The following is a 25,038-nucleotide window of genomic DNA, read 5'->3' as shown; positions in this document are numbered from 1 at the left end:
AATGAGGCAAATCCTCCCCCCAGTACTGGCACTTTTTAAAGACTTTGATCCAGGTCATTCATTTCCTTCCTGTACAAATCTGGCTGTGGCCAGGAGATCAAAGCACTAACAAGGAAGTATGAGGATTCTTTTTTAATTTCCTCTGATTTGCTTTTTTTTTTTTACACTCTTCCTTACAGAACACATAGCAATAAATAAATGAGGTAGAGAGAAATAGGAAAAAATACCTCATTGTAAAACCTTCTTACACGTGTGAGATTCACTTTAGGGCCATGAACCCTGAAGGATTCATGACTTGTATGATTCCAGAAACAATGAGGTTTAACTCTGGTTCAACAATTACTTGTATGTACTTAAAAAAATGAACAAAATCTTGATTAAGGATTCCTGCCCAGATATTTTACAAAGCTCACTTCCTTTCCTTCATTCCTTTCTATAAGAGCTGCTTGAATGCTTGTACCCTGCCAGCTTTTTTCCAGAAGGTCCGTCGGCAAAGTCATGAGGCAGCTGTATTGGTGACTTGAGACTTGGCTGCAGGGTGTTCACATGGAATAAATCCAAACAGTCTGTTTTGGCTGCCTTTTATTTTCCCTAAAATAGCATTTCCTGCAGTACCATTGCATTTGCAATAAAGCACTCATTTTTATCCACTTGTAAATAAGGGATAAAGACACAGACTGTTGGCTGGTGGCACAGGCCTCTGGTTCTGTTCTTGCACAAGGTAGGACTTCCTCCTTCTGTAAATACAGTCCTTCATGAACAGTAATCATCAGACTTGGACCAGAGGACGAGCTGAGCTCTAGCTCTGCCACACACCTTTTAACCCTGAACAAGCCACTCCATCCTTTGCTGGTTCAGTTACCTTATTCGTAAGACAGTATTATAATACTGGCCCTAATGTCCTCAGTCAGGGGTCTAATAACAATAACCACTGGAATTTACATAACACTTTGAAGTTTATACAATACTGCAAAATATAATGTATGATTTGTCTCTATTATTAATCAAAAATATTTTCTTCACTTACCACAATAAAGAATTTATTGTTTGCTTTACAAAGTACTCGAAGGGGAGTCCTTGACTCTGGACTTGCTATCTGTGACCTCCAGACACACACTACCATCTCTAAAACTGCCGGTACCAAGTCTAAATTCTCCGTAACTTTTCCAAAGTTAAAGAAGACCCAACCTAGAGGCCACACAATCTCTTTCAAAAGAAAACATGTAAGTTAGAAATTACAACAGAACTATATCAGAAATTCTGCTAGGAAATGGAAACACAAAGGCAAATAGCACAGACTCCTCTCAAAGGAAAATAACATACAAGGGAAGAAAGCATTGGAGAAGTTTTTTGTTTTGTTTTAATGTACTGTGTGATGACAGTGAGGCTGCAGCATGAATCTGGACACACATACGAGTATTTCTTCCATTAAGAGCACAATCTGAACACTACAGTAAATAGGAACAATTTGCTCATAACCAGTTTATGTTAGCTCCCACCCTCGGCATAGAGCCATATCAGGAAGTGTAGCAAGATGGCTCTTTCATTAAGCATACAATATACCAAAGGAAGGGATTTAGAAACAGTCCAGAGAGCTAAAATCCTATCAAAATGATCAAACAATAAAAGAGTTGTCCCATGAGAAGAGACTAAAACCTAAATCTTTAGTTGGAAACATAATAACCAAGAAGTTTATGATCAAGGTTTCTAAGGTACACAAAATCTATCCACCGATTATTAGAATACTAGAATATTAAAATAACTCCTTGAAGTCTGAAATGCAGTATGCCAGAAAGAATGCCAGGGAAAGATATATAAAAACTCAAAGAAGCTCTGGGTAAATTCATAAATGATAGACCTATAAGCGCTTTTGAGAGAAAATGGGTATGTCTGAGACTAAAGACAGAGTTAGATGGACCAGAGGACGGACACAGCAGTATAATTAGTATATTCTTGTATTCTAACAATTCTATATAAACCTCAAGAGAGGCAGATTACTCTTTACTCGTTTGTAAGAAGTGATTGCACTTTCTTATTTTGCTTATGGTCATATTTAAACATTATACATAGAATACTGTGACTTGTAGGCTTTATCTTGTGGTGATCAGTTACAAATTGATATAGTATTCTTCCATTACACAGAGAGCCATTTTCAAAATGTAACACGTTTCCAAGGGTAATCTGGAAAACACTGAGTCTGTAAGAGCAAAAAACTGAGACATTTGACCTAGAAGCTTACCATGGTAACGTACTAAAACTTAAAATTGACCAAACTGGATTTTGTACTCATTGACTTTTTGTGATTCTGTGTTAAAGTTAAAAGTTTCTTACTTCAAGACATACAGAAACTTGATGTGCTAAGGCAGGACAGACTCAGAATGTCTTGCTAAAAATAGACTCCTATCAGAACATCACCTCTAATCCACAAAAGAATCCGCCAAGAGATTTCAATAACAAGAGGCATATTGTAGGCATTTCTGTCCATCAACAAATTGATTAAAATGCCAAAGGGACAAAGGTGAAACCAAATACAGTGCAAAGACTGTAAGGGACTCACGGCAGTTTTTCTCATCAGTTCCATCCAAGCAGTCTGTGGAATGGTCACATCTGAATTCTGCTGGGATACATTCACCGTTGTCACACGTAAACTGATGGCTTGAGCATGTTCTCCCAGCTGTGAAAGGAAAAAAATATTACTTTGTAATTACTGAAAAACACAGACCAACTAACAAATATGACAGTAACATTAACCCAGCTACTCTAAGGTAGCCATCTTACAATGTGAAAGCAAAAGTGTTATTATCAGGATACTATCAAAATGCCCAGAATCATATCAACATTCAATGTTGTGAGTGTAGACAATTATATTATCAACATGTGTTGAGAATACAATATAGCTTGAAAACCTATACAGTAAAAAGGATGAATGAAATAAGAATTTTGCAGGTATAGGTATTAATCAAGGATCAGTAAGGTCCCCCTCATTGAAATCCTTGTTTAAACAAGAAGGAAACATGCCAAAGAGTAAACAGTGGTTACTTCTGAGTATTAGGAATGTGGGTGTTTTTTTTTTCTTTAGAGTTTTCTCTACTATATAAGCTTTCCACATTGAATACCTGTCAATTTCATAAACATAAATTTAAGCTAGCTTGATTTTATCCTAAGTTGATTAGGGTAGGTGAGAGCAGAGCACCAGTAGTTTATCAAATTTGCCTCTGGATAAAACAGACAAAATCAAATGAATCAATATTCCAAGCATCATGTGAATTCTATTCTGTGAGTCTGAGGCAGGAATTTTTTTTAATTTATTTATTTTTATTTATTTATTTTTGGCTGCATTGGGTCTTCGTTGCTGCACGTGGGCTTTCTCTAGTTGCGGCGAGGGGGGCTACTCTTCGTTGTGGTGCGTGGGTTTCTCATTGTGGTGGCTTCTCTTGCTGCGGAGCATGGGCTCTACGCACACGGGCTTCAGTAGTTGTTGCGCAAGGGCTTAAGTGTTTGTGGTTCGTGGGCTCTAGAGCACAGGCTCACGAGTTGTGGCGCATGGGCTTAGTTGCTCCGCAGCATGTGGGATCTTCCCAGACCAGGGCTCGAACCCGTGTCCCCTGCATCGGCAGGCAGATTCTTAACCACTGTGCCACCAGGGAAGCCCTGAGGCAGGAATTATGATGGGACTTTTTAATTGTCCACATAAGAGAGAAGCATTTGGGGAAAAGATGATCTAATAAAAAAATAATGTAAAATTTAAAATGCAAGAGTTACCTTATAAAATCCATACTCATTTAAAATAGTATGGAACATTGCTCATAAATTACTGCTGTAAAGTTATTTCCAGTCTCCCCAAGCAGTTGCCCTTGGTAGTTCCCATCCCCTCTATGTAGTATTATTATCAAGGGGTCATCCACCACACACTGCATCACAATCTACAGCTCAGCTTTCTTCCTACTCCGTGTGGGGAGCAAGGGAAAATGGAACCAAATGGCACATCTAGCCAAAAGATAAATAACCCACCATTCATTCATTCAGAACCTACTATCAAGAACCTACTATCTGCTAGACAGAATACCAAGCCTTAGGGATACAAGCTGAACAAAGCACAGTCACTGCTCTCCAGAGCTTCACGATCTAGCACTGAGTACCTACTAGGTCACCCTTTTCCTCTAGGACCTTTGAGAGGCCAGCCAGAAACATCAGAGCCCAGAACAGATTTCCTAGAAACAAGGATTTCTGCCTGCTCCTTACTATGCCTGGTACTTTTCCTTCCTCCCTTCAGTCCTTCTGAACTAGTGTCCCCCACCTCCCTCCCTTTTTGCCACTCCACCTCAGATCCGGATGCACGTAACTGGACCTGATGTAGATATGCCGTGCTCCTATCTGGCCTTGACTAGCTCCTGTCTGTGCCCTCCTCAAGACTGCCATTTGTCACCACCACCACCCTCCCCAGCCCTACATAGTTTGCTGGTTTCCCCTGAACCACTCTGTCCCAAGGATCACCATCTCTTTGTTGCTGGCAGACCTCATGACCAGCACTGACAAGCCCTAACAGATTGTTTAATTATACATTCTACATTTTACCTTTACACCAAAGTATTGAGAATTTCCATTATCTTCCTCAAAAGAAGGCTTCTAGTGGCTCGACTGAAGAGAGTTCATACTCCCACTGCTGGACTCAAAATTCCTGGACTTAATTCTATTTTTTATAAATACATCCAGAACCTATTGAAGCCCACAGCATCTCCACTGCTAGTCACCTAACAAACAAGTTCCCACATGACGTAGCCATCAAAAATATCTGTTTCTTCTTTGATCTTTGTGGACAATGTCCATGTGAAAATGCCAACAGGATCTTGGCTATCTCAAAACCAACACACAGTGATGATAGATGTCCATGATTTGTGGGATGTGCATTTAATGAAACAGAATGTGGGGAAGTTTAAAGGTGAATGCTACACAGTGATCAGAGCTGGACTTTTCCAGAGGACAATTGAGGTCAAGAGCCTGAGGTGGTTCATTACAGTCTTGTATCTTCTCTCCAATTTCCATCTCAGTCCAACTTAGACTCGCTATAAGGTTTTAGTTTGGGGTTTTTTTGTTGTTTTTTTTCTTTTGTCTTATAAAAACACAGGGAAAAGATGTTGATGTTTTCTCTTCTAGATATTGAAATTTGAATTATGGGAATGTAAAAGTCAGGACTTCTGCGGCTTTCATGCAATCATGAAAAGCCAATAGGCTAAAAAGACGGCAGGGCAGGGCAGAATAGTGGAAGAAACCTGGATGATGTCACTGATCCAAGGAATTGAGATTTTCCATTATCTTCCAATCAATTCTGGAACAATGCTACATTTAGGCTTCTTGGGTGAGATAATAAATTCCCTTTTTGCTTAACTTTTTTGAGTTGTGTTTTTCACTCTTTGCAGCCAAAAACATCCCCATTGATACAAGAATAATTTTAAATTATACAAATATCCTTAAGAGAAAGGAATGCTACAGATGACAGACATCTTTCTCACATGTTGCCATCTTAAATTCACCCAAGATTATGCTCTTGTCCAAAATTGTTTAAGCCCAATAAAACAGTCTTTTCCAGTTCCATCCCAAAGAAATCAGAATGGAAGTGTCTCTTCCAGGTTACTGCCCTGAACCCCCTCAATGTCCAGGAATCAGCAGTCGCCAACGTCCTCTTCCTTGCTACTATTTGCTTTCTGGTTCCAGCTCATCCTACGACGGCTCTAGCAGCTGTCACTGAAGTGCCTCCGACAGACCTCCACTTCCACTCAGTCAGAAAGAAGAGAGTTTAATAGTGGGGCAGAAGGGGTGGAAGGTTTTGCCTGCACAGTGTGCTCCAGGAGCATGTGGACCCATCCAACTGCCAAGCAGACAAATGAAGACCTCCACATACAGATACCAATAGGTGTTTTGTTTCTTTCTTAAGCATAACATAACCTGAGTTAAATACTGGGAATCTATCCCATGTCCAAATCACTGGCTATATTGATAATTCTTCAGCACATTCACACTTTCAGTATCATCCAACCCCTGAGTGAGACGGCTGGCACAGGTTCCCTTGTCCTTCAAGGCCCAACTCTGCATTTATAAAGATTCATTCCATTGTGTTTTGTATTTGTAACAGGTTGGAATTTAAGGTGTCCAAAGGGCCAAAACAAGATTCCTCTACAAGCACTTACGGCAATGCCGCCGTTCATCTGAGCCATCGATACAATCTTCTTCCTCGTCACACACCCAGTGGACAGGGATGCATAGCTCCTCACTCTGACACAGGAACTGGTTGGAACGGCAAGTAGGGTGAGCTAAAATAAACCGGAAAAAAACTCATTATGTCTAACATCCACCCTATTATACCAACAAACGATGCTCGTTTCAAAAGAAGTATGTCAACTCCTGCTCAATATATTTGATAGCAAATATAAAGAACCTTAGAGCCTGTGGAGTTTAACCAGTGTTCACTGTCAAGTAATCTCAGCAATGGCATCACAACAAAATGCTGATCCAAAGCAATACAAAATACAGAGAATAAAACAAACAGCCCAAACACACATTCATACGAAGTTATGACCAAAAAAATATTAAATTTTTAATTTCAATAAAATCAACCATGAGTTTATAATTATTAAATTATTTGAAGTGTTTTGTAATAACTAATAGTAAAACATCATGATAAATTGTAAAATCCATGAGATTTGGAAAACAAGACCCAAAATCAAATAATTTATTATTTCCACAATTTACTTGCTTTACAATCTTCATCAGGTTCTCTGAATCGCAATGTATGCATCATAAAATGGGGACTATATTTTTCTCACGGTGTGCTATAAAAAATAAGTAGAATGGAATATTACTCAGCCATAAAATGAAACGAAATTGAGTTATTTGTAGTGAGGTGGATGGACCTAGAGTCTGTCATACAGAGTGAAGTAAGTCAGAAAGAGAAAATCAAATACCATATGCTAACACATATATATGGAATCTAAAAAAAAAAAAATGGTTCTGATGAATCTAGGGGCAGGACAGGAATAAAGATGCAGATGTAGAGAATGGACTTGAGGACACGGGAAGGGGGAAGGGGAAGCTGGGACGAAGTGAGAGAGTGGCAGGGACATATATACACTACCAAATGTAAAATAGATAGCTAGTGGGAAGCAGTTGCATGGCACGGGGAGATCAGCTTGGTGCTTTGTGACCACCTAGAGGGGTGGGATAGGGAGGGTGGGAGGGAGGGAGACGCAAGAGGGAGGGGATGTGGTGATATATGTATATGTATAGCTGATTCACTTTGTTGTACAGCAGAAACTAACACACCATTGTAAAGCAATTATACTCCAATAAAGATGTTAAAAAAAAATAAGTAGAGTAACATATGTGAAAGTACCATGTAAATAAGTTGCGAGTGATTGTCATTGGTATGTTTTTATCATCATCGTTATGGGACATTGGTAAATTGTTGGTATGACTGCTCAATTATTCCTTTATCTCAGAACACACTGTTCCTGACTTTCTGCTCCTAGTGTTTAACCTAAAATGAACTCAGTAAGCCCAGAGGAAGCAAATAGATAGCACTTGATCATATCTCTACAAATAGAACTACTCCCTTACTCAAAGTGTGGTTTCCAGACTAGCAGCATCAGCATTACCTGGGAGCTTGCAGAAATGCAGAATCTCAGGTCCCACCTCAAACATATGGAACTAAGCCCTACACTTTAACAACCTCCCCAGGTGATCCATTTCTGCTTGAAAGTTTGAGAAGCGCCTTATAGGACCTAATCCCCACACTTCTCCCATTTTCAAAAGCATCGTCATCCAAACAATACACCAAAGTTTGTCCTGTTGTGCCACAGGATGGCCAACGATTCAAAACAAATTTTCACCTGCTTTCTTGGTTTTTGGATGATAACCCTTGCCTGTTCACCTGTCAGAATGAATGAAATTGCAGTAGTGTGATGGATCACCTATGGCAAGGTGGGAGAGCAATGGACATAAGGGTTGGGATTAGTGCACCAACTGGGAAGCCTTTAATAAATAATTTAGCTTCTCTATGCCTCAGTTTCCTCATCTGAAACCTACCTCAGAGTATTGTTGAGAGAAGTAAATGAAGAAATATGTGTAAGTGATTTTATAATTCTTCTAAAGAGTTAAATTGGGGGTTTATAATATTATCATGTTTTTAACTATTATTTAAAAAACATAAACCACACTAGCCCCTTCTGTGACCTCTTGATAGTAATGCACACAAGTTCTACTACATCCTTTTTATAAAAACAGACTCTTCCTTGAATTACAAATCACAGCAGTACAGACAACATTATTTTTTTATTCTTGTTAGTGCACAAAATTTGCAGACTGAATAATCTGAAATAATCGTTTATAGGCTTCAGAAAACAGCTCAGAAAGTTGGTTCCATACCAAGGTCATGGGATAAGAGTAAGATAGAAACAGATGTGAATTGAACCTCGTGATCAAAAGGGACTGAATTCTTAATGCCACCAGTTCTCCATCTCAAAAGATTGGCGCTCAGTCCAATCTACTACTAAAGGCACAACTCTTTCTCTTTGTTACAGCTGAAATGACCATGAAGCACTTCTGCTACTCAGAACAGAGCTTAGCCCCACCGCTCTTCACTTACGGCAGCCAATTTCATCCGAGCCATTCGCGCAGTCTCTGGTCCCATCACACCGCCAGGACGCAATGATACAAACCCCAGGTTGGCACTGAAACTCATCACTGTGACATTCTGTAATCCCACAAGCAAGAGAAAGCCAGTTTAAAAAGTTACGCACACAGATATTTCAAAAAAAATACAAATTTTTGATGAAAACAAAAAATTATTCAACTAATTAGTAATCAAAGAATGTAAATTATTTATACAATTAGGAAAACATTTTTATGATTATATTCTGTGTCAGGGTCTGCAGGAAAGTCATTTTCACACACAGCTGACTAGAGTGCACCTTGAGGTAACCAATCTGGAAAGCAGTTTGACAAAAGGTATCCTGCTTTTTAAAAGTGCTTATTCTTTAACTTAATACTTTTACCTCTAGGTAATTTTTTTTCCCCTTAAGGAACTAAGCAGAGAATTAAAGATTTATGTGTAGAGGTTTTCATCATAGTATAATTTATAATAAAGGAAATTGCAAACCTTGTAAATGTCCAATAATATGAAAATGAATAAATTTTCTTATATCTATATATATCATATTAGGAACTCATTAAAATAGTTATGAAGAACTTCTAAATGATTTGGAGAAATATTTGTAATATTTCATTACACGTTATAACAAAGACAAGGACGCCAAATTTTACCTGTAACAGAGTCATATGTAGCAGAAAAAAAGCACAGAAAAGGCCAGAAAGTTAAGGGTGGTTATCTCTGATACCATCATGAGTAACTTTTCATTTGTGGGACTGTGCTTTTTTCAGTTTCCCACCCTACAGTCTTTTTAAGTGCCTTTTTATTACTAAATCATATACAGCAATTTATGTTTCTTCATTCTTAGATACAAGACCAATATTATGGCTTTTTGCTTGTAACTTATTTGTAAGATGCCAGGTACGGCTCTTCTCTGCCAACAAACAAAAGCCAAAAAACAAACAAACAAAAATCTCGGCAGCCAATCAGAGTGCACAAACTTGGCATCAAACTAGCCACACTTCCAAGGGGCAGTGATATCCCCTAGTGATACCAGAAAGTGAATATAACTTAAACAAGTACATTTAATTCAACGAGTATATCCTGCAGTTTTCCTAGTTCTCCCCAGGGGACTAATTTGGCAGTTAGCGATCCTCTGAGTTTCCCCAAATATCTGACCAGCAACCTCCCCATACATTATGTGCCAAGTACGAATTTTATTTTTAAGAGAGCAGCCAACACCAGCCCAACGTGGAGAAGACTCAAAATTATTCTTTCACAAACCCATGGTGGTAGAGGAATAATTCGGGGGGGTTGGAAGAATAATTATACTTTCCCCATGTATTTAAGCAATCATGCTAAATTACCCATTTCAGTGTTTGACTAATTAAACTGAAATTAAGGGAATATACAGATCAATTACCTACTCCTAAAATAAATAAACAATGTGCTATCCTGTCTTGTGTAAATGCAGGCCTATCATGAGCATGACATAAACACAGTTAAGTGATCTATTCCTAGGGGATATAGGTTACTTTGTTCATGGAATGTTCAAATCTGATTGTCTGGTAGTGACATACTGATTTATAATGTATGCTGCAAATGGTCAGAAACTTTCCTTGGCTAAATGGTGGTACCGAGTGGTACAGGAATACGTACACCCAAATACCTTCTATAGACTAATGCATGATGGTGGTTGGTGGTGCAGGTCTGGGGTTGGTGGTGCAGGTCTCTTATCAACTACCTTTAAAACACAACAACCTCCCTTGCAAAAATGCCCCTAAGGAATGTACAAATTCACTCTGGAATCCCAGAACTTCTCATTGGATTTTGTTCTACAAAGCAATATTTCCATGAGAGATTAGAAGCTTTGGAGGTTTAGCTATTAACACAACATATATTAAATCACTTTTATCAATTAGGTCTATTGTTAGAAATCCAACATAATACATTTGTAAATTCAGTACATTTGTTTCCCTTAGTATCTAATAATTTCTGGTTGAAAAATTATAACAATCTAAAGGTCAGTCTACTTACAAAGAGCTTCCTCTTGCTGGAAAAATCATACACTTAGAAACTGAGCATACTGAAGCAAATTCTCAGAATAATATACTGCCTGTTTTTAAATATATGTATAATTAGTGTTATTTCTTAAGCAACATTTTTGTTTATTTTTTTTTCTTTTTTCATTTCTTAAGCATTTTTATTACAAGTCAAATTTTGAGTTTGTTTTTGCTAAAATATGAAGTTAAGCACATCATGAAAAGAACACAAAATAGATACCCGAAAGTCATTTTTTAAGCACTTCAAAGTCAATTATTTAAAAATCACACATTAGGGCTTCCCTGGTGGCTCAGTGGTTAAGAATCCACCTGACGATGCAGGGGACGCGGGTTCGTGCCCCGGTCCGGGAAGATCCCACATGCCACAGAGCAACTAAGCCCTTGCACCACAACTACTAAGCCTGCGCTCTAGAGCCCACAAGCCACAACTACTGAGCCCATGTGCCACAACTATTGAAGCCCACGCGCCTAGAGCCCGTGCTCCACAAGAGAAGCCACCACAATGAGAAGCCCGCTCACCGCAACGAAGAGTAGCCACTGTTCGCGGCAACAAAGACCCAATGCAGCCAAAAATAAATAAATGAATTTATTAAAAAAAAAAATTCCAATGCTAAGCCCAGCAGCTGGCATTATAGGGAAAAAAAAAATCACATATTAAAAAAAAAAATTTAAACTGATAGGGGAAGTTTTACAATTATGTAACTCTTTCTAGTTAGTATTTTTCACATTTGACCTCCCAAATACTCAGTTATCTAAAGTAATATATCAAGCCCAATTCACTCAACTTATCAACAGATCCATGGTAATTCATTTGTCAAGTTCATCTTTTCAATATTAACTTCCATGCCTGTTATAACTCCCAAATGACTATTGTTTGGAAACATCTCTGCAGAAGAACAAATTATCATTTGCTGGGTGGCATCTTAGTAATCAACCAAATGCTCCACTAGTGTCAGAAGACTGTCATCCATTCTATTACAAAGGAAATGTGTTGTTGAAAAACAAACTGCCAGTATAGCACAGGGAACTCTATTCCATAATTTGTAATAACCTATATGGGAAAAGCATCTGAAAACGAATAGATATATGTAGATATATAACACAATCACTTTGCTGTACACCTAACACAACATTGTAAATCAACTATTCCCCAATATAAAATACATTTTTTTAACAATAATAAAATAGAAATCAAACAAAAATAATAATAAAGTTCCAAAACAGGCAAAAATAAAAAATAAATTTAAAAAAACACACACTGTTAGTGAAAAGGTCTAGATCAAGTTTGATAACAATTTCAGCTGCCCCTGATTTCAATTGGTTTGTATGCACTTTATTTTCTGAGAGTTTTTTTTTTGCACAGGCTCCGGACGCGCAGGCTCAGCGGCCATGGCTCACAGGCCCAGCCGCTCCGCGGCATGTGGGATCTTCCCGGACCGGGGCACGAACCCGTGTCCCCTGAATCGGCAGGCGGACTCTCAACCACTGCGCCACCAGGGAAGTCCTGAGAGTTTTTTTTTAAATAAGTAGCCTTTACTCATAACCCCTCCAAAGGTTACTACATATTATCTATACTTCATTGTTTAATAATTTGAAGTCCAAAGAAGATGGGAGTGGGGGAATTTCATACTTTGGAGCTAAACATAGTTTATGAAAGAAAAAAATCTAAATAGAGCAAAATTTAACACTTCTTTCAACAAATGGTCTCTAAACATCCATATTCAACCAATCCATTTTTAACCAAGAGGTAATTTTGCAAACAATCTTTTATAACTTTAAAAGTCTCCCTCTAATAAAAACCAAAGAGGAAAACATCATAATCCACACTGAAATAAAAACCTATTGTTAAGAACCAGGCAGTCATTGACAAGGAACCATTAGAACCAAAGGGACACCCTACTTTCCCAGGCTGGCCCTGCCTTTCCCAAAAATCAAAATAGATGGTACAAAGATGAAAAAACTATTTGTGTGGTACTTAAATGGTATGCACCATTCTAAGTACTTTGTAAACTTTTTGTAAACTTTGTCATTTAACCTTCATAACAACCCTACAAGATAGACGTCATTATCATGCATATTTTACAAATAAAGAAACTGAGACACAGAGCAATTCAGTAACTTGCCCAAGATCAAATAGCAAACATGTGCAAAGCAAGATCTGAATCTGACAATTCTGGTCCAGCATCTGTGCTGTACTACCAGTGCTCTATGTTCTCTTCAAACCAGAAAAAAAAAAAAAAAAAAATTCCACCAAAAAAATGAATGTAAAAATTTGATTATTTTCCAAAGTTGCTATCAACATTCACTGGATTCATTAACTGGACTGGTGTGGAATCCACACCACACCATATGCTCATACAATACAATTGCAGAAGAGTAGTCTACTTAGCAACAAACATTGCACATAAAAACAAAGGAAAATTTGCAACAAGCAAAAGCAATGCAAGGAGGGAGGGGTGTGGGGGAGGGATGTATTGGGAGTTTGGGGTTAGCAGATGCAAGCTATTATACAGAGAATGGAAAACAAGTTCTCACTGCATAGCACAGGGAACTATATGAAATATTCTGTGATAAACATAATGGAAAAGAATATGAAAAAAATGTATATATATATGTATAACTGAATCACTTTGCTGTACAGTAGAAATTAACACAACATTGTAAATCAACTACATTTCAATAAAATAAATTTTTTTAGAAAGAGCAATGCTGGAAAAAAAAAAGAAAAGAAAAAAAAGCAATGCAGGGAAATCAAAAAGAGTTTCAATCTCTTCAAGAAAAATTACAATAGACATAGGGATAAACTTGGTTTTCAACGTTATAGAGCCCCAAGCTGGAGAAAAACAAGAGTAATCCTTTCTTCATAAATAGCCATAGCCCAAGCTTCCTGGTTTAAGTGTTGGACTAAGAATGTGTTAAGATAAGATACTGGAGTAACAGATAATGCCTAGAGGAGGGAAGAAGTTTGTTTTTCCAGAAGGGGCACAGCACGGAATGGAGCGCACCACTTCTGTATCCTTTACAAACTCTGGCACAGTGCTAGGCACATGTGGGACAGAAAACACGTATTCACCAGGTAATGAAGATTTCTCTTTGTAAAATTACATATCAGAGATTCATAAAACCATCAAGGCAAACAATGAGTCTTTTATTTGGAGTTTACTATCTTAAATCTATAGAAAGAAAAATGAAACCTGGTATAATTTGAAATAGGAGGACTATCTAAACGTTTTAAAAAGAGAAAAATATTGAGTAATACTAATGTTTCATTCTTTTTTGAATTTTTTTAAACTTATTTATTTTGTTTTATTTTTGGCTGCACTGGCTTTTCGTTGCTGCGCTGGGGGCTACTCTTCATTGCGGTGCGTGGGCCTATTGCAGTAGCTTCTCCTGTTGCGGAGCACAGGCTCTAGGCACGCAGGCTTCAGTAGTTGTGGCATGCAGGCTCTATGGTGCAGGCTCAGTAGTTGTGGCGTACAGGCTTAGCTGCTCGGCGGCATGTGGGATCTTCCCGGACCAGGGCTCAAACCCGTGTCCCCTGCATTGGCAGGCGGATTCTTAACCGCCGCACCACCAGGGAGACCCCCTAATGTTTCATTCTTTTGCCCTTTCCTTATAAGAGTTTCTTTTTCCTCTCATGAATTCTCTTATTAGAAGAAAAAGGCAAGTCGTAGTCAATGGAACGTTGTCCAAAGTTAACAGAGTAAGGTAATTTCTGTGGCAAATCCTACTTTCCGGCTAGATCCTCTAACATGTGCTGGTTTTTCCAGACACTTTTGGTCTACCTGAGGAGGCACATGTGCTCTTTTTAAAAACATGTAACACTGCGTGGCACTTTAATAGTCTTACCTCCACTGAACTCAAAGAAATACATTCCTTAATTCACCCATAATTTTTACTTCACTTTTTCGGTACTTTGTTTTTACTCCCTTGGTATTGACAGACATACTTGTGATGTTTATAAGCTGGGTGATGGCTTACTACAATTCTCACACCTTGTCCACACCAACAAGGCCAGTCCCCTTTTGAAGATTTAAAGTCACTTGCTGATTTCCAAACTTGACACTGCAGCCATGACAGCCAAGGGTAACAAACTGTCTGGAGACCCTGCCCTGCCTAATGTCAACCGGTGGAATAGCCACCAACTCAACTGATGGAACTGAAACAAGACGGGTACAGCAAACCAGGCTACTACTCTTTCTGTACAACATTTTAGCTGCCTGGTTTTCAGACAGTTCACCAAATAGGTGGCCAGAATTATTCTTTTTTTTTTTCAATCCAGTTTACAAACAACTAAGTTGACTGCTTTTTCCAAATTATTGTTTCAGAGCCCTGATGTTTTGATAGAGGAAAACAATATTGATATTGAGAGGACATTTCAAGAAGTCAAAGACTTTGAGGGAAACCCACAAGCCAGCTGATGTGTGATCATGTACACACATCACTTAAATGATTCAATAAAGCCACACACGAAAAAAAATCATACCCACTGTGTGCAAAACTTTGTTCAAGGTTTGTGGAAGAAACAAAGAATAAGATATGATCCTTTGTTTTAATAGAACTTACAAATTTATTGGGGACAAAAGTTATTTATGCATTATAAATTAAAGAGCCATGTAACAACAATAGCTGCTATTTGTTGAGCATCTACTATGTGTTGGACAATATAGAAAGCTTTATACACATCCACTTTTTCTTTTAGAGATTTAATTTTATTTATTTTTGTCTGTTTTGGGTCTTTGTTGCTGTGCGTGGGCTCTCTCTAGTTGTGGAGAACTGGGGCTACTCTTCATTGCGGTGCGCGGGCTTCTCATTGCGGTGGCTTCTCTTGTTGCGGAGCACGGGCTCTAGGCGCATGGGCTTCAGTAGTTGTGGCACGCGGGCTCAGTAGTTGTGGAGCACAGGCTTAGTTGCTCTGCGACATGTGGGATCTTCCCAGACCAGGGCTCGAACCCATGTCCCCTGCATTGGCAGGTGGATTCTTAACCACTGCGCCGCCAGGGAAGTCCCTATACATATCTATTGGATCCTCTTAGAAATATGTGAAGTGAGATTTATATTTATTTAATAGAAGGGGAACTTGAATCTCAAGGGCATTAATCAAATTCCCACAGATGCAGAAAATGTCAAAGTTTGATTCAGACCCAGGGCCTGTGTGATTTCAGAGCCTGTGCTCTATTCCTCAACCCCCATCCCACAAAACAAATGACAGCTTTCAATCACCCAGAATTTATTAAGTGCCAGCAGTGTTTTAAGTGTTTCCCATAGATTATCTCACTTATCCTCGCAACAATCCTATGAGATGGTACTAATAGCCCCATTTCATAGATGAGAAAACTGAGGCTTGACCAAATCTCACAACTGGTAGGTGGGGAAGCAGGGATTCACACCTAGGTAGTATGACTCCAAAGTTGTGCCATATGACAGTAGATGATTTCGTTCCAAATAAGCAGCAGAGGTAATAAGAACCAATTGTCTCAGGGAGAAAAAAATGAATACCACAAGATGATGCAATGAGAGAGGCTTCATGAAGGAGAATAAGACTGCCCTGGGCCTGTGTGAAAGAGCAGGACTTGGCGGGGCGGGGGTGGTGGTGAAGGAGGGACCATGTTTTGTGCAAGGGCCCAAACAACTTCAGGGAGGCCCAGCATGGGTAAGGGGGGAATAAGCAGGCCTCCATGGCCCAAGTGCAGGGAATCTCTTCTAAAGTGGGGGACAACCAAGCTGGGGAGATGGGGAAGAAAGGGCCTTGAATGCCAAGAACAGAGTGACATGATCAAATGGGTTGAGAGTGAGAAAGCTTAGAAATCTCTAGTGCCAGTAACTATATTAAAACTAAAAGTCGCTCTGAGTGGATGCAAATCTGAATGAGGATATAGACTTTGGCCATGAGAAGGGCTTGGGCTCCTCAGAACCCTGCCCAGAGCATGAGCTCAGTGAACAGGCCGGTGGGTGGTTCACCAAGAGGCTCTGGCAGGGATGGGGCTCACCCTGCAGCCCCTGCAGTTGCCCCAGGCCCGATCCAAAGCAACTCCAATGCATGGCAAATGGCCAACAGTTTCCGCAGGTGCCACCCAAGGCCTCCTAGTGTCCTGTTCTCTCCAAGTTGAATGCATGTGTCTGAGCATCCAGCATGAGGAATTCAGCCAGACCTCGAGAGACAGAGGATCTCAAAGACTGCTGAAATATTTGCTTAATAATTTTAAAGTGCCTTTTCAATGATCCAAAGCCGGCAGCATAATATGATGCACTATCAGAGAAGCCTCTCAATTCTGAGAAGTGGGAAGTTACATTTCCACCTTTCCTAACTGAGCTATTCCTCACGCATTTTGTTTAAACACTAGCTACCTGCCTTTCTCCCCTTTCCCCATCTCTTCCACATCACTTCTTTTTCACCGAGCACCTCCTCGACCTACAACACGATGGTTCATCAGCACTGAAGTGCATTATAAATAAAACCATGCTTCTCAGGGGTTCCTGACAGGACGTGATAGGCATGCAGGATGGGATAATTATTCAACTGCCGTGGGCAAAGCAGGATGTCTAGCGTCCCTGGCCCCTGACATGCGGAATGCCAGCAGTGCCCATCCCCCGTCCCTGTGACATACATGTCCAAACACCCCTTGAGAGTGGTGGTACCACCCCCAGTTGAGAACAACTTAGAACCTCTAAGCAGCATGGACATTCAGAGCTCAAAATGTCTTAACCCACATGAAAGAGATCATCTACGAAACCCCCTGTAAATAAAAAAATTCTTCCCTCCTAAAGACAATAAAATTTCTTAAGCGGCAATCGCACTCCCTCCCACCCATCAATGAGAGGGCCTGAGATTGGGCAATATCATGCCGCAGCTGCTAGTACTAGCACCTTGAAATGAACTCCCCTGGGAGTGTGGTAAAGCATCTCAGTTCCAGGGAGGCCTGCTTCACCCTGGAGAGCTCCACGGGGCATCCACAGGCTTACCCATTCAAGGGTGGGGGGAGTCACACAAAAAAACAAGCCCCAAATCTGAAGTCCTCAAGCAGTTCTTCACTAATGGAAAAGGTCATTGCTATGAAAAACAGTCATAAACACACCTGCCCATGGTGCAACGTTTTCCCGTCTGTGTAGTTATCAGAACAAAAGAAAAAGCTTTTTTCCAATGTCCTCTCTCCACCCCTGCCACATAGACTCACAAAAAAATAAAGATATGAATTGACAATCATCTAAGTGCCTAAAACATTTGAAAGAATCTCTGAGTTTTGTCCAAGAACACTCAGCAACGAAAACTTTCTGCCAGCCATTACCAAACACTGAAATTGTGTTTGTATTAGTCTTTCCTGTATTTCCTCATATAATCCATGCAGTGTTTTCTCTAACAGCTGAATCACTGAGGTTCCTATAGGTGGACTCCTCCTCCACATGGGAGAAAACTAAGTCCAAGACCTTTGTCCCCACTCCCCTGCAAGGAACTAACTGGTTATCTGATGGCCAAAGAGCTACATTTATGGGATGCTGAAAAGACCACTATCCAAACAGAAGAAAATTTAAGATAGTCTGCCTGCTCTGGTTAATAAGAACCCAATGAATCAAATTCCATGAGAAAAGAGTACAACACCCTTCAACACAATGTTTTAACATGACTTGTACAAAAACTATAAATCCCCCCATTTAAGAGCTGATTTCCAGCCCCAACCGCCCAGAGTATTCCTATACAGCTTACTGATTTGCAGGATAAATTATTGGAAGATGGTTGAACAGAATCAAAAGCTAAAAAGGAAAATCACACACATGTGAGAATAAGTGACTACACAGATCTCCAGATAGGCAGCTTTCCTGCTTAAGGCTTATTACATAGGGTGTGATAGACCCACTCTCAATCCTAACACAGAGTTTATAAATAGCACCAAACCAGGGTTTTTCTGATTAATTAGTCCCAGGTGTTGAACCATAGTCACATCAACACAGGTGTGTTAAACCTGCAAGCATCACTGCTGTTTTGGTCACCTTAACAAGCAAATTAGATCACCAGGTTATCAAGTGAACAATGGCTTGATACCAGAAGTTATGACAATAGCAGCAGAAGCAAAAGAAATTGACTCCCAACTGGTGGATTTGGGGATGATTCTCTATAGTCACAGGGCAAATCATTTGTAACTACTAAACGGATCTTCTGGATTGAATCATACAAACACCTTTTTGTTCTGATCTTGTTTTAGTTTTTCTTTAACTTTTATTATTGACTTTATTGAAGTATAGTTGACTGACAATATTATATTAGTTTCAGGTGTACAACACAGTGATTCAATATTTTTATAGATTATACTCCATTTAAAGTTATTACAAAATAATGGCTGTATTTCCTTGTGCTGTACAATTTTTCCTTGTTTTCATTTAACAAACACTTTGCTGTATTCTTTATCCCTTACTCTATGTTATTTCATTCTTTTTTTTTTAATTGATTGATTTATTTATTTCTGGCTGTGTTGGTTCTTCATTGCTGTGTGCGGGCTTTCTCTAGTTGCGGCGAGTGGGGGCTACTCTTCGTTGTGGTGCGCAGACTTCTCACTGTGGTGACTTCTCTTGTTGCAAAGCACGGGCTCTAGGTGAGCGGGCTTCAGTAGTTGTGGCACGCGGGCTCAGTAGCTGTGGCTCACAGGCTCTAGAGCGCAGGCTCAGTAGTTGTGGCGCACGGGCTTAGTTGCTCCACGGCATGTGGGATCTTCCCGGGCCAGGGATCCAACCCGTGTCCACTGCATTGGCAGGCAGATTCTTAACCACTGCACCACCTGGGAAGCCCTGTTATTTAGTTCTTGACCATTCACAATAGTTACACCAATAGGCTCTCAAGACATGAAAAGGGAGAAGAGGCAGAAATAGAGGAAGAAAGAGAAAAAGGGAAAAAGGAAGAGAGAGGGGGAGGAAAGGAGAGATATCAAGGTCAACAATTAGCATCCAAACACTAAATTTAATGAGACCTTGCATCTTGCACCCTAACCACAATTTGATACAAAATGGGAACTCATTCTTATCTAGCTATGGCCCAAATCCAGGCTGGAACAGTTTGTAACTGGTAAGTGGGTTTATGAGTCACAAATCTCAGCTAGGAACTAAATAAGCTCTCATTCTAAATGTGTATATTTTCAGAAAGTAGAGATCAGATATATTTTTATATATAATATATATAATTTCATAGATGTGTATGAAATTTACTCTGAAACAACAAATACTTACGCATCCATAAGCAAGTCTGATGACAACTCTGACCAGAAATGTTGATCATGGCAGGACTTATGGGGGCTTATCACAGTGTTTACACACTGACTTTTATCAATTTGTTAGGAGACTAGTTGAGGTGAGCACACATGCATGACTCAGCCTTGATGATTTAGTTATGGCCATGTATGGCTTCTGCCAACAACAAATTCTCCTAAACTCTTAAGAAATACTGTGCAGCAACAATGTGAAAATATTTCCACCAATAAGTTTAAAAGCCTGTTCCTGGGCAATAAGTACTGATAACCAATCATCTGGTAAACTGAAGTCAACATGTTTAATACATACGTATTACGTCATTAACTTTTTTAAAGAAAACTGGTTTTGTTGTTTTACAGTGTTTTTGTATTTTTTCCCTTCTAGTGGTGTTCTATCTCAGAAAGGATTTTATAAGCAGAAGCTCAAAATTCTTCCACCATGACCTGATATATGAAAAATAAAGAACAGAAAAAGTAAATGAGATTAAGAGACCAAAAGAAGAGTGATAGTAAGGTGGCAAGAATTTATTATGATTCTACCAATAACAGAGCATTATTCTAAAGTGTGAGCTCCTAAAAGCAGGAATAAATACCTCTGTAATCCCAGTGCCTAGCACAGAACGTCCTAGTACACAGATGACCCTCAATAACTAAACGATATATGATGCATTGTAATATATGGGTGAAGTTGATATCCAAAAGGTGATAAAGTCATGAGATCATGATGACTTGTGTACTTTTTTAATAGATCCTGCTGTTTAGAGCCACTGTTTCTTCCAATCTAATTACCAACTGAACAATTATCTTCCATACTGACCCTCATGAGAGTCCAGAAAGACTCTTAAGAAGTCAACTCCAAATCCTTAGGAACCTATTTATATGTCCAGGTCATTCTCTGCTATTTCAATAAAGAATGGGACTGCCCCTCCCCCCCGCCCCACCCATATTATACAAAACATTTATATCCAGCATTACTCTGTAGTAGAGAGTACTCTATACCTTCCCCCACAAAAAATAGGAGGGAGAAAAAGAAAGCTACCGGAGAATATCTAATTCCACAAATCAAAATCTGTAATTTTTATTGTAAGCAATTTGCTAACATAAGCACGACTTTAGTTTCCCTATAGAGTCAAAGGTAAAGCTGATTTTGTTAACTTGAGAGTCTATAAAATAGGATTTATTACATTTACAAAGATTTTCATGGTAAAATGACACAAAATTTCCTGTGTCTCCTCTACTATACTGATTTTAGCAATTGAGCAAAAAGAACTTCAGGACATGCCTCACCAGCAGGTTATCTGTTAAACCAGGAGTTCTTTGGCCCCGGTTTGTTATGCCTGGGCTTAAACAACATTTACGGGTCTCCAAATGACTTCCAGGCTCTATAAATGTCATCACTTCATGTTATAATGTGAAACTCAATAGCTTGTTGACACAGAATCAACAATATTATATTGTCACCCACTGATACCCAATGTGTAATGAAATGGTGTTTGGGTTTCTGACTATATATGGTGAATTTATAATTCCCCCAATATTAAGAGCAGCTTAAATAAAATTACAGTTTATCTGCAATGACTGTCAAAAGCAGGAAGAAAAAAGGTAGCATATATTTCCTAAGATTTCACCTAATCTGTATTTTAAGTATCAATAAGTAGTGACAGTAAGAACTTATTGTCACAATAAATAGAAACTGTTAACCATGCATTAAAATAGAATCTTAGAATTCTAATGCTGGAAAAATGTAATCGTTTCAGTAATAAACTATACTAGGAAGTACATACAATAAAATCTCTATTAACTGACACAAACAAATTAAAACAATTGTTTACTGGAATCTTGTCTGCATTACACTTTTTAAAAAAGTAATTACAAGAAAATAAACTGATATGAGGGATTTGGTCAAGAACAGAGTTTTCAGTGGCTGTCTTAAGTCTGGAAATTGGGCATCTAGAATTATACAGTGCTGACTTAGACAATGAATGAATGAACTGATATTCAGAATATAGGTTCTTAGGTATTATAATAAAGACAATTTAAATCAAGTCCAGTAAGAAATTCAGATTTCTCAATAAGTGCTGAAATAAGAAGATAGTGATGGAGAAAATACTAGACTAAGAACCAGGACACATGGGTAGCACTGACTACTGTCTCCATACCATTCAAAAAGTTCCATGAGGGCAGGAACTGTTTGTCTTATTCAACATTAAATCTTCAGTCAGTAAGTATTTGTTGCTTAACTGACTTGGCTTGGTGAACTGGGATTTAAACTCTGATACACAGTTTCCTTACCGGCAAAGTTTCTGACCCGCAAAACCAGGTTCTGGTGAGGATTAAAGAGGTCCCTGTAAACCACTAGCATAAAGCCTGAAGTACAGCAGTCCCTCCATGAAGGGTGGTTCCCTCCTGGGCACACCCACTTCTCATCCATCTCAAACATTCTAACAGCCTAGGAAGGAAAATATTTGGGGACCAATGTCTTCACCAGATAAGACCTGTTTGTCCCCTTAATAATTAAATGAGAGAAAACTCCCAAAGCCTGAGCCACCTTGCCTGTGGGAGGCTCAGCATTTAGAGGAAGGATGGATGGTGGTTGCCTGTCCATGAACAAAGTAGCCACTGGCCCAGTCTGAGGTCAAGGGCAAGTGTGAAAATCAAGATTTATCCTAGGACACACAGGTCAAGCTAGGGCCAACACCAAGCTTGCCACTGGTTTCCTATTTTCTCCTTTATGCATTTTCCTATTTTCCTACAACAAGCATTTTTATTCTTCGTCTATTTTAAATCACTCGATCTCAGGTGAGCCTCTGGAGTCTTCATGTGGAATACCGTAAGTGTATAATTTCAACACACACACACAAAATTCGATGATAAATACAGAGGCTTTCCCAGAGTGGACTTTAAATCATTATACTGCACGTTAAACTTGGACACGGTGACCTTTTGATGGTCATAAAAGTATTCCCATTGACCTCAGTGCTCGCCTCAACATATGGCACAGAACTGAGGACATAAAGAAATCCAGGATTTTAATCAACTGAAGCTAAGCTAAAAAGCTCTTCATTTAGAAAGCTCATAAATTCTCCAGGGCGTAGGTTCAAAACAATGAAATTTCAAATTCTTCCTTAAAATGCTAAGATATTCATTATCCTGGTTTCTAAACGTTCTCTTACGTAATAGAAAAATGCTACAAATGCACACATTCTTTGACTAAAATCATTTGTGATTATGCCTTGCAGTACATTCGAAGGAAAACTTGATTATCGCCTTCAGTTATTACCTTCTCTCTGGTTGAATAAGAATGGATTTACGTGAACCTAGACACCCAACCCTTCCAAAAGGAGGAATAAAATATCCCATCATTGCCATGACCCCAGCATCAGGCTTCCCTCGTAATGAAACAGAGAGATCTCACCACCCTCCTAAACAGTCTCCACCTCACAGAGCAAAGGCTCCAAACTCAATTCAATCCAACAGCATGTTGAGGCTCTGGAAGACCATTTATCTATGCGCTCTCAAGGAGACAGAATAACAACTGTCAGGTGACTCCGGTAAAGACAGCAAACACACGACAACTTTGGCTGTCCTCCTGCAAGCCCACACAGCCAGCCCACCTCCTGCCAGAAACTAAGTGAAGCCAGCTCTTCCCCTAGAAGGACCATGGTCACTCTGTTTACTAAGAGCACTCAACAGCTCACTAAGCTTGGTCGGTAAAGTTACAAAGAGGCAAAAGCAGCTTAAATCTAAAAGGCTCTTCTGATAGTCCAGGAATGAGGCGATTAGGGCCTTATCTAGTTAAAGGGTCCTACCTCTGCTTCATTTCCCTCACCCTTGTCTAAAAATCCTTTCCTCTCTCTCCCTTAGATCCCCATAACGTGGCCAGAGTTTTCACGGCTCTCGACCCTGAGCCCCCAAATCTGCACCCAGATGAACTTATTCACAAGAAAGTTTGAGTTTTAAAGCCTTTATGGATACTGGTACTTTCAGCAGAAAACAGGAGGCCCTCAAAGAAGTGAATTTTCTAATTGTGGCATTTTAGGCATTTCTAATGCCCAAATACCTTCCTCGCCAGATTGATGGCACAGATTCTAGGGGGATAGTGGACCTTATCAGGGCTTCTAATGTGGTACGTGATCAACTGTCTTTGCTGACACCAGAAGCCTCATCGGCAGTGAGACAGCATTTTTCCATAAAAGCACAGGCCATTGAAAATACAGTCCAAGGGTTTCCCAGGAGAACTGGTGACATCTCAAATCAGTGTAATGTGTCTTAAATTAATCTGGGCTGAAGAAAAGGGCCCTAAGGAAATATTGCAAAAGGAATGACTCCAAAGGCCTAGAGAATCAAGTAACAAATGAACATGATTTATTGAAACACTGTAGTATTGGTTCTTTTGTAAACTGAAACCCCTTATCTACGTAACTCAAAGAACTCCTTCCATTGGAAATACAAGATTCACCAGCTCCACCCAATGTGTATGTGTGTATCTGTGTATATATGCATGTACACAGATACACACACACACACACACACACACACACACACACACACAACCATGGAAGCCCAACATTTCAAAGCTTGCTGACTAAGGAATGGACTTGATATGTTTTCCTGGAGGTGTACTTTCCATCACACCTGTAGGAATGCATCTCAAGTATAGGAGTCTATATTTCCCTTCTTCCATTCAGCCCAGCATGTCTAAAGCTTTTCTACAGAAGTTTAAGAGACAAAGTCTGAATAACCAGATGGCTGAACGCTTGATATACTACTCTAAGACTGGGGGGTGAGGAAAGGGAGGGAAGAGGAAAGGCTGCTCAGAAACCCAAGTAAATTTCCAGAGAGAAGCCCCTGAAATCTACACCTGGGTTCAAACTCCAGCTCCACCTCTTCCTAACACTATGGTGAGTGAGCATGTTATTTAATTTCCTTGCCTCTGTTTCCTCATCTAAAAATGAGGATAATAAGAGCTCCTACTCATAATGTTAAAATGGAAATAGTGTAAGAAGTATGGGCCTGACACATAAGGACATGGTCAACGAACGTTAGCTATTGTTACTATTTTTAGGCAGGTGTTTTCTGATCCTTTAAACTCTGTATATGG

At 39.4% G+C, this 25,038-nt stretch overlaps 1 protein-coding gene across 1 annotated transcript in view; it reads right to left on the bottom strand.

Annotated features, from left to right (window-relative positions):
- The window catches only part of LRP2 (LDL receptor related protein 2), a 196,332-nt gene that overhangs the window by 151,196 nt on the left and 20,098 nt on the right, over positions 1-25,038 (bottom strand). Inside the window, exons 2-4 of the mRNA XM_060016628.1 lie at positions 8,639-8,746; positions 6,186-6,308; positions 2,558-2,674 (exon numbers count right to left, since the gene is read on the bottom strand). Coding sequence (XP_059872611.1) covers positions 2,558-2,674; positions 6,186-6,308; positions 8,639-8,746 — 348 coding nt within the window. The remainder of the gene's footprint in view (positions 1-2,557; positions 2,675-6,185; positions 6,309-8,638; positions 8,747-25,038) is intronic.

The sequence above is a fragment of the Delphinus delphis genome, chromosome 7 (assembly GCF_949987515.2).
Source record: "Delphinus delphis chromosome 7, mDelDel1.2, whole genome shotgun sequence".
Taxonomy (NCBI): domain Eukaryota; kingdom Metazoa; phylum Chordata; class Mammalia; order Artiodactyla; family Delphinidae; genus Delphinus; species Delphinus delphis.
This window is presented reverse-complemented; position numbering and strand designations above follow the sequence as displayed.